Source organism: Buceros rhinoceros, unplaced genomic scaffold, assembly GCF_000710305.1.
Source record: "Buceros rhinoceros silvestris isolate BGI_N320 unplaced genomic scaffold, ASM71030v1 scaffold17376, whole genome shotgun sequence".
Classification (NCBI taxonomy): Eukaryota; Metazoa; Chordata; class Aves; order Bucerotiformes; family Bucerotidae; genus Buceros; species Buceros rhinoceros.
The window spans coordinates 19,255-30,329 of record NW_010418286.1 but is presented as its reverse complement, the minus strand read 5'-3'; the positions used below and the strand labels follow the sequence as shown (position 1 = coordinate 30,329).

The window sequence follows — 11,075 nt, the reverse complement described above, 5'->3', positions numbered from 1 at the left end:
AGCAGGAAAACGTGACAGATTCCTCCAGTTGCAGTGTATATTATTCTACACGTCGAGCTCAGTTTCTCCTTGTCATGTAGATTCTCTTAAAGAAAAGCTTTACTTTCTCTTCAGAAATGAGAAACACATAAATGAGAAACAAGTTAGACTGTCCTCGCCTAGGGAATAACCCAACCTCCTGCTTATGTTAAGGCGATCACAAATTGGTGGAGTGATTCAGCAGGGTGGGTGCAAGGTCAGCGAGGTGTCTTCCAGAAGGATCAGTGCTTATGCTAAGGAGTAAACAAGAAAGGGTTCCAACCCAGTTTCATTAAGTCTAGGTGTGAAACAATCTTCCCAAGGGGATTCTTCATCCTCTTCATCCTGTGTAAAAACTTCTTGTAAGCCTTCTCCTTAAGCACTTGTCAGAGGGAAGCATGTTAAAAGTTCACCAGAAGCTTCTGTAACTACAGAATTAATATCAATAACTCAATATTATTATTATTATTATTGAGTTAAAATAAACTCCAAAGTCATCAGTGACCTCAATGGCAGTCAAACTTCAAGAGCTAGACTAGCTCAGGATCCTCCACACTTCTTACGACACCATTTATACACCACAATCTCATATTGCTGGAGATTTTAATCTCCTGTGATGCGGCATTATTGTCCTAACGCTCCTTCAGTATTTTATTAGCGCTTCTCACTCTGCAGGGATCCTTTTCTCCTTTTCAAAAACCTGTGGCAGTTCTGCAGCCTCCATCTTTACGCTCTGACCCAACCTGCTTAGTTTTAATCAACAGTCTTTACACCTGAGTCACACCCTCATCACAACTTCTGTCACTGACTTGGTTTGTAATCATGTTAGATGTAACATGGCCAAAAACACCCCCCGATCTCACTTTTTCTGATACTACCAATTCATCGTGTTCTCGTATTCACTCCAGATGTCTATAGAATTATTTCAGACTTCCTTCCCTTCTTGTCTCCAAATTTGCCTCTTCATCCTCTGCATCTTCCAAATCCAGTATTCGTTTCTGATTGCCACTAATACATGTCTTCTCTTTCAGCAGCAATTGTCACACCCTTCTCTTCACTATCACTTTAATCGAGTCATTTTGATCCACGCCCTCATGAGATCTTTTTCCACTCCTGTCATTCCAAGCATATGACTTTTCTCCTAGATCCCTCCACCAGCTCCATCTCTTTCCATTTCATCATGTCTGAGAAACTTCTTGTCCTATACAATTCACACCTTCTTACCTTGCCAACCTTTATCTTCCTTCCTCCAGAGCACCCTCACCTACTTCTACTTGTAGGAAACATCTGAGTATCAGCAGTATTTTTCTTCCTGGCCCTTTAAATGTCCTTTTATGATATCCCCCTTTTATGGGGCACTGTAACTAGATGTTAAACCGTCTACCTTATCTTTGATCTTTTGGAAAGGTCCACTGGATAACACTATAATACAATTATTAATAATAAGGAATCTGTAATTAAAAAAGTCTTGCCAGCATTTAAGGACTGCCAAGCTGGTCACCTGAGAAGGGAGAGGTACTTAAATTAGAGACTGGAGCCAATGCATCTGATTGCTGTGAAAATGAACTAAAATGGTCACACAGCCAAACCGTGACTGTTTATTTTCCAAAAGGTTAACAAAAATGGCAGGGCTGCCCATTCTTCTTGTCTTTACAATGACTGTAATCTAAAAAAAAGCCCACTTTTAAAGAAAAAATACATTCAGACAGTAACAAAAGCTTATACAGAGGAAAACGCAGACTCTGAAGACAGTTGTCATACAAGCCATCACGCAACACAGTGTTAGCAGGTTCTCAAAAGCGGCTGAAACTCCTAAATTAGATCAGGGCTGAATGCTTAGAAAAACATTTCACCAGGATAAGCTTCCACTCAGTAATCCACAGTAGAAGGACACAGTAGATGTTAGAGTAAGGTTCAAGTCTTCTAAGCTAAAGTGTTGGTGAAACTCTTTAGTTGTTATTTTCTGAATTAACTCTAGCTTGACTCTGTCTTGTTCTGAAGGTATTGAACTAACACCCTTTTATGACATTATCCCAAACTACTATAGAACGTATTGGTACTGGTAAAAGTACAAAAGTAATCGTGCCAGCAGTGCACAGGGTACTTCCCAGGCAAATAAAGGCAGTAAGTCTGCTCCAAGGAGTCACTCACAAAATCAGATACTACCAGTGACTGCTGTCAGTGGAGAAAGTCCACAAATGGTCACAGGGAATAAAAGAGAAAGCTCTTCGAGATATTCTTCCTATTACTAGCTACAGATTATTCTAATGGTTCCAAACTTGTAATATCAATATTTAGGACGGAGAAGAAAGGAATAATGATCTTCAATCTCAACACCTCAGCAGTATGTCTGTTACTCACATTGTAACCAGCTTTGCAGCACTTGTACCAGAGATCTAAGAATTAAAAACATAAATAAGAAACCTACAAGAACATGGAATATTTATGTCCTTGTTATGTGGCAAAGAACTGATACAGTGGAAATACAACAGTCCTCCAGCAAAAGCGCAGGTTTTTCTCAAGCACTCACCAGGTTAAAATTAAGAAACACTTCTAACAGGAGAAGGAGCACTGTTCAGTTTAGGACATATAACTGTAGGCATACAAGGATGCCTGTTGAGACCTTTACAACCACTAACAGAACAAGGAAGCTTGAAATTATGTTTTATGGTTCTGTCTCATTGTTCTACAATAGTCAACAATTATTAGCATCAAAATACCACAGCGTTCATAAATAACTCTGTAGGAATGCCTGTGTTCTGCATCCAAGCTGACGTGGTCTGCCTCATCCAATACACGCGATTTCCGTATCTAACCACAGAAGGATTTACGGTGTAGTCATTTTAGACAAGAATGCTTTATTAATATGTCCCTCCTGCTAATATTCATAGTTTATCTCCCACCCCCTGCAATTCTGAGGGTAATGAAAACTATTGTTACCAGAAGGAAATAACATGAGTAAAACTTGATTTTCAGGAGCCTCAAAGACTGTGAGGCAGGGAGGCTGATATTTCCAGTATTTTAACCCTCAACAACAAGGACTGAAAAGTGACTTAAAACTCAGAAGCGAGAAGTCCTTTTCCCCACTTTGAAAGTGGAAAACATCAAAACACAACTCGCAACAAACGCGACTAAGCTGGCAGCACAACAGTAGAAGCACAGGAACTGCCTCAGGCCTGCAGCTCTCGCCTATCTGCAGTGATTCTCCTTCCATCCAAGTCCCACTCCCATCAAAGTCCCACCAAAGGCAGCGTGTGGCCTCCAGTCACTATCTGTACTCCTTTGGCAGCTGCTGTTTGTCCAGGCTTTTGGAACGGAAATAAGCCATCAAAGTTGTTACAGTTAAAATGTGTATTTGCCTGAAACGAAATAAAATTATACAAAGCCAGAACAACTTCAAAACTTTGATGGTGTACAGCTTTCATTACCTGTCAGTGCCTCAAGCTCCACTTTTTTACTATTCAAGTACGACCACCCACACAAAAGCACCCCCCACAGGTTCATACTAAAGGTTCACCTCAAATCAATACCTCTTTTTCCAAGAGTAGCCCATGAAGTGTTCTTACACTCCTTCTATAACCAAAGACAACTAGAGAGCGCTGCTTTCAATGATGTACACTGCTTCGGCTCCCAGGAGTCCAGTCTGTGAGACTTCAGCAGCCGGAGGTTCCTTCTGCAAGGTCTTCCGCTAACACGAACGGGTCTAAGTGTCTCTGAACCCGTTCGTACGTGTACTATCCTAGGTTTCTGTGGCAGACTTCCACAATTCAGTTTACGCCTCTCAGACATGACAGATTCCTACAAGATTTTTGAGCTCATACTTCCCTGGATATCTGTGCTGACCGAGGGCATTGTACCAATATACCGATACACATTATCAGACTTACTGGCCCACAGTTTCCCAAGGACTCTTTGAAATCTTTCAGAAGAACTAAGGTCTAAGTGCTAACTTCCTTTTCTGCATTATGATGCTAGTTGGTGTGTAAAAAGATGCTTAAATCAGTATTTCACCAGCTTCATCTTTGAGTTTTGAGGGTTTTGGAGTTGTAGTCCTCCTTCACAGCCTGTCATTACTCATTTGCTCTTTCCTCCTCAAAAAATCTTTTTCTTACCATGACTTAGTTCTACTTCTACATCAGATTCCTTCCTTTCAAGGAAAGGTTAAAATGCTGGAAGCACCTTAACAGAGAGAATTGCAGCTTTTTTCCCCATCAACCTACCTCCCTTGTTCACATTTTTAGGAGTAATTTTTACATTTTGATTCTCAGCTTTTTCATCAGTGTTACTACAGTTGCAAAAATAATTTAGAGGTTACTATCCTTTCTATCCTGTGTCTTTCAACATGACTACAGCTTTCTGAAGGGTTTTTTCTTATACTGAAGACTCTGTATGAAATTTTTTAGTAACAGAAACTTTTTTTTTATCTAAAGAAACATCTCCAGTAGATCAGTTCCTTCCTAACAACACTGTTTTAATTATCATTCCCCATCTCCTTTATAGTGTTGCTAGTGGAAGCTACCTACAGGTAAGCAAAAATCAGTTCAGCAACTATGTTTAGATACTGACTTGGAAAAAGAGTTGTTCTGTTTGCGGTATGTTGATATGACCTGAGTTTTAAGATCTTCACCCATATTTGTGTGCATGGTTGTTTTAAACAGCTTGAAAAATCAAAACACTCTCCATGACAAAAAAGTAAGCCCTACTCAAGGCCAGCTGGATCTCTTCTCAACAGGAGAGCAACAGACTCCTAATTCAGCTCTTCCTGATGAAAGATCAGACACTGCGGCACAGAACCAGTAACTGTGGGAAAAGCCAAAGAGGCACAAACAAATGATTCTCAGCTAGAAGACTGAATGGGCAGGAGGAGGAGAAATCTGTCTTCACCTACAAGTATCAAGTAACTGTTGAACCTTTGAAAGGCCAAAGAGAAAACCATTTAAAATACTATTCTCATAATCACCGTACATTCAGAAAACAACAGGAGATGATGAGACAGCCTCAAAAAAAGAAAAATCAGTATTTTGAATTCTGTGCTTTTAAGATCATTCTTTCGATTGTCCTGAAAATGACAGTATTCTGAAAAGAAAGCAGGATAAAGGGGGACTTGTTTTGACCATATCACTTTGTCAGTCTTTGCTATTTCTAACCGACATAACTTCTTACTGGTTTTCATTTCCATGTTAATATATATTTCATGTTCATAAGGGACAGTTTAACAGAAATTTATAGGCAATGTAAATATATAATCTCAATTGTCACATCTACTAAACCGGCAATGTGTGTGTCTATGTAGAAACTGGAAAAAAACTCCGATGTACGTACACCCACAAGTCTCCAGGCTTCACTTATCACTGCATACTGGAGCCGATTCAGAACAAACCCCTCAATTTCTCGGTTTAGTTTGACAGGAGATTGACCAATCTTCTTCATCAGGGCATATGTTCTCTCTGTAGTAGAAGGATCTGTTTCTGGATGAGGAACAATTTCAACCAACGGCACAAAGTAAGGTGGATTTACCTCAAGAAAAAACACAAAAGAAAAATGTCAACTATCAACAGATTAACAGAACAAGTTAATATAAAGCATCTTTAGAGCTTGCTACTAGTGTATTTTCCAGTGAACACAGTAAGTCTGATCCTCAGACCCTGAGAGGCTTCACCAATCCAATAAGAGCTGAAATATTAATTAAAATTAAAAAAAAAAATTAATCTTGCATTAAACCTATCTCTGTTTAACCCCAGCAAAGTCCACGGAGCTACACTAAAGGTGACAGTACTCACGAGTCCTAGAAGGCTTTATATTGACTTGAGTAACTGATGTTTTCTCCATAGTCAGGCTGTTGGTTGTTGTGGTCACCACCTGCCTTTCCAAATGAAGCAAAGTATTTCCTGGAATTTTGTAACAAAATTATTGCTAAACGCCATCTGTAAGATGCCACACTTGATAAATAAGCTGCTACTGGCTCAAGGCTGTAAATACATGCTAAACACAGATATCACATAAAACATACTTGGATAAAGTTGCAGAGCAGGTTCCCTTCAAACACCGTACCTACTTAAAAAAAATACCAACTACCTGTCCCTGACTCTTCCCTAACATACTTTCTCATCAAATCCAGAGCTTCGTGTAATGTATTTTTGAAGTAATAAGATTAAAAATTCTAAAGAGCATCCTAGAAACAGCTAGAAGTTCTTCAGGTCATAGTGTCAGAGGCAGTAACACTGCCTGCACGCTCTCTACAAAACCAGCAGTCCTTCAGACACGTTCTTACAGTGTTAAACTCCTCCTGATCTAGTTTCCAGGCAGCGAAAGGAGCCAACATATCACAAATTACTACCCGATATAACTTGGGCATTTAAAGGATGGTAATTAAGCACTGATTCTTTCAGCAAGCTGCCTTCTAGTCAACGGCTTTTAACTGCGCTCACGTAAACTGCTGCTCATGCAAGCAGCCTTTCTTCTCTGCGTGTTCTTCCTTTTCAGTACTTACACGGCTCCTTTCACTGCAGGGTCCGACCAATGCACAACCTGATGAGGTTATGTTGCTCTAACTACTGATGTAACACAAGGGCCTTGTGTTCCAACATAACCCTTCTCACCTCAGTCTCTTTGGTGGTGCCACCACCAACGCTGAGAACGGTGTGACGGACACCATTGCAGGTGTGGCGCCAGGCAATTTAGCAAGACCCAAAACACTGCAAGCACCAAGATGTTTTCTGAAGGCTTTTCTAACCCTTAATTATATCACAGGTTCCAATCAGGAAGAGGACAAGTTAATTGTTGGGAAAGACTATGGCTATTTAAATTTCTTCCAAGATTAGTGTTGACAGTCATCTGATTGAAATATTCTGTTTCATGAACTTGGCACAGGGAGTATACGGGTGTGTTCACAAGCACACCGAGGAGACTTGGGAAGACGATATTTTAGGAGTGACATAGTAGATGCTGGTAAAACTAGAAGTGGTAAAAGGTAGATGAAACTGGAGGTGGGGGAAGGTTTCTGAAAATGAGAAGCCTTTCTTCAGAGAGTGGAAGAGCTTACCTTACTCAGCCTAACAAAATTAAAACTAAGAAAGGATATGACAAAGTAAACACGGAGAAAGAACTAAGCTACACAAAAGCTGCCACAAATATCAAATTCATTTTAGTGGACTGTTAGTAAAATTGGAACAAAAATTAGAAGACAAAAACAACCTCCCGGTTTCAGAAGTAGCTCCTATAATGACTGCAGCTCTGACTGAACAAGTCAACTGGTACAGAGCAACTTGGGAAGAGAGTAAGAAGGACTAGTGTAAAATCAAAGACTGACAAACAGTCAGAGAAGAGACGGAAGCCTAGAAAAAAAAAAAAAAAATCACAGCCATAGTTACTTAATACAGAAGTCCAGAAGAGTCATTATCTCTTCTCTTGCACTACAGAAAGTTATGACCCTGGAAATATGAGGCATGGAACTACTGAATTTTAGACTGGAGAAAATACTAAACCTAGGCACAGGTACTTTTGGGGTTGTTTGTTTTTTTTTAAACACAGAAAGAAACCAATCCTTTTGTCCCTTTTGCTTTCCACTCACCCCAAGGCACAATGGTCGTGGTGGAGTGGTATCAGTGCTTTGACACTGCAGCATTAGGCTACAGGAGGCTGTAGAGACATTAAAGTGGGGCTGTATTTTGTGCTCACACCGTCACTCCTGAGCATGCCCAGGGAACTGACATTTACTTTGCACCCTTGAGGGATGCCTTAGACAGGCAACATGTCGTTACCAAATGGGGAGAGGAGAGAAGTACCTTCCTCCAGATATTGCAAACCTTCATAACAAGTCTTCTTAACTGACCTATCAACCACCAGACTAATATTAGGCTCATAAATTCATTAGCTATTGAGTAGTGAAGAACAGAAGCAATAAGAAACCCAGTTATCAAGACAAAGTGCTCTTCCATGCTGAGGACAGATGTGATAAACTACTGTCTGGCAGCCCCACATGGACCTCTACAGAGGCTTATGAGTGCCCTTCAGCATTCTGAGGTTTTGCTGCCACCTCTAGTCATGCCATTTCTGCCTCACTGCACTGTCCCAGCTGGTCACACAGCATGCAAATTCAGCTCCAAGTACAACTTGCCCCGTTTCATCCACCTGCTTCTCCTCTGCAGACATACTGCTTCTGCAGCAGATGCCTGAAGAAAACAGAGTCAAAAGCTTGCATCTTTCATCAGCATTACCTGACGAGCACATGTAGGTCACTCTTCGGATCCTTACTGTGACCCAACAGCAGCTGAAAAAGGATACTAGAAAAGCTTAACAACGCCAACTAGAAAAGCTTAACAACGCCACAAGAAGAAAGTAGGGAATTTTATAGGTTTGTCTTCAAAACACAGAATTCCTACATTTTGAGAGCCAGCAGATTTGAGCAACACACACTATGAGTACAACAGCTTATACAGAACATATCTTGAGCCAACAGCGCAGAACGTGCATACATCCTCTCAATTCAGTAGATGCTCTGCTCACAGAATGACCAAACTAAAGCTCTTCTGGTAAGCCAGGCCCCTGCACACTAATGATGGCACACAAGCGCACCAACCATCCTCCCGTATCTCTCAGCCTGCAGGGAAGAGTTTGGGATGCAGTTTAGTTAAACACTTGTACTACTACCACCACAAAACCAAAACACGCCATCATACTTACAGGATGTGACACAATACACTGCTTAACATGTTTAAGGCCAGTGAACAATTTGCTGGGTACGAGACAGGAGGTCGAGCTGCTCAAGATAACATTGTCACCAACAATAAGATCTAACTGACCGAAAATCTTCTTTTTCAGTTCCAGGTTCTCCGGAGTACATTCCTGGAGTAAAAACAAAAATCAGTATTAGAAGTCTTCTCGTGCAGTAGGATTTATCCATATATTTCAGACTTCACTGATCCCACCCTGACACTTAGGAACTCAACCCAAACCATGTATTTTAATCAATCAGCCTAGACAGACCACACAAAAATACTTTCCCACATACAAAGAAATGGACAGCCCAAGACTTTCTCTACACCAGAAGATGGACCACCACACACCACAGGGGATTTAACACAAACACATGATCCTGCTTTGTCTGAAACACAGACGTTTGCTCAGGCACAGAGATAACAGTAACACGGTATGGAAGAATAAGGCTCGGTCTCCATTTTTTTTTTAAGAGACTCACATGGTCCTCTCTCAGGGAAGAAGGAAATGAATAGGTGTATCTCAAAAGAAAAACTTACAGCCTCCAGAACTATGGAAGAAGATTCCAAAGTGCTGTCCTGGAACCTGCTCTGCCACACTTAAAAAGCTTGAGTATCTCCATTGATTTCAACTCGAGGAGATTTCTGAAATAGAGTGCACGCTATCACAACTTCCCCAAAGCTACTGGCCATGTTCAGCTCTGCAGTATTGTGTGAAATTTCCCATGTGAGAGCCAAGAGCCACAACCTACAGTCACTAGAATTTCAAAGTTATCCCCAGCAGCTGCCTGAAGGAGAGCATGCAGAAGCCCACCAGTCTGGGAGCAACGAGGCCAGGGGAGAGTAACTACTGTGATCCCACAAACAACAGGGAAGACTTCAGTCTATGAGAAGAAAACAGGAATAAAGCCAGCTTGTTTTCTGTGGTTTTTTGTAAGGGTTTAAAAAAACTCAAACAGGATCCCAAACTTGCAAAACCTTAGCTTTCCCTCTGAAGCACAAAGAAAATATGTGCTCTGTTCTAACTCTAACCTTTGTCCACCTGTCAGTACTTCATTCTGCCCTCCCTGTTATGCTGAACTGAACACAAGGTAGGGAAAAAGGCTACATATTTAGTTCTAATCAAAAATTCTCAGTATTACCTGCAGCTTCAGACAGACTGGGCAGGAACGCCCAGGGCCAGAGTTTTCAACCCAGTAAATCGGTTAAAAGTAATTTGAAGTCTTAAAAAATAAGCAAGTTCCACGATGCAGAAGAGATAAACCAGGTCATTTAAGAACTCCAGATAGAGCCCAGAGTAACAGACAGCCTTATCAAAACAAAACGATACGCTGCTTATAATTCCAGAAGCCCTGCTCGTTGGTTAAGTTTAAATAGTTTCTTTTAGTAAAGCCAGAGATGAAGAGAACTCTGCAAGCTAATAAAAGCGCTGCTCTGAATAGGTTTATTGTGGACCTGTAACCCTAAGCGTCCTCTCACATCAGATGATACTCCAAAAGGCGAACTCAAATCTGCTGGAAACTCAAACCTGCTGCAGTTACGTAAGGTTTCTGAATAGGCCATTTGCTTGTATAGTGTCACAATTGTATTCAGATTGTTGGATCGCTGCAATAAAGTTTCTGTCCTCATCAAGCATGGAATTATTTTCTCAGAGACACCAATTCCCTGAAGAATGGGGGGAAAACTAAGCTCTAAACAATCCATGAAACAGTGAGGAACCTCACCTGCTGTCAGTTACAGAGCCTGGAGGGGTCTGAAGCTATTCTGCTTACCCTGAGAAATTGAAGATCAAACAGTGAGCAGGTAAGATACGTTTTTTTAAAGCTACCACAGTCTCTCAAAGAATCAGCACAGAAAGGTTAGCATACGCCTCTACGCATTTTAAGTGACACCGTATATTTCTGTGCCCTTTTTGTAGAGCTCACACTTCTTGTTTGCAGGGAACAGTACACCTGTATTCCAAAGCCTAAGCACCTGACCAAGGTTGCTGCTCCTCTGACATCCCGTGGAAACTTCATCAGACTTCTTTAACAGCCTGATCAGAATATGGTGGATGTTAATTTTAAAACCCATCTCCTGGAAGAGTTGTACTGAATTAAAGGCTTAAAGGTAACAGGCATTACACTATTCAAATACACGTTCAGAGAACGCCTAGCAGCTACCTGACCAGCCTATCAACTCCTAAGAACTACCCAAAGATAAACACAAGCTAGACACTCTCCCTAGGAGACAACACTGATACTCAGACAAGGCGACTGAGGTCCAGCTGCGCTCTCACAACCCCTTGAATGCTGGGACACAGAAAGCCAGGGAGATTTATCTGTTTAAATCCTGTGCCTTTGT

At 41.1% G+C, this 11,075-nt stretch overlaps 1 protein-coding gene across 1 annotated transcript in view; it reads right to left on the bottom strand.

The window, feature by feature from the left end:
• Window positions 1-11,075, bottom strand: part of CRYL1 (crystallin, lambda 1) — a gene marked incomplete at its 5' end in the record, with an annotated part of 44,988 nt that overhangs the window by 17,301 nt on the left and 16,612 nt on the right. The window contains 2 exons of the mRNA XM_010138491.1: window positions 5,341-5,535; window positions 8,701-8,862. Of these exons, the coding sequence (XP_010136793.1) occupies window positions 5,341-5,535; window positions 8,701-8,862 (357 nt within the window). The remainder of the gene's footprint in view (window positions 1-5,340; window positions 5,536-8,700; window positions 8,863-11,075) is intronic.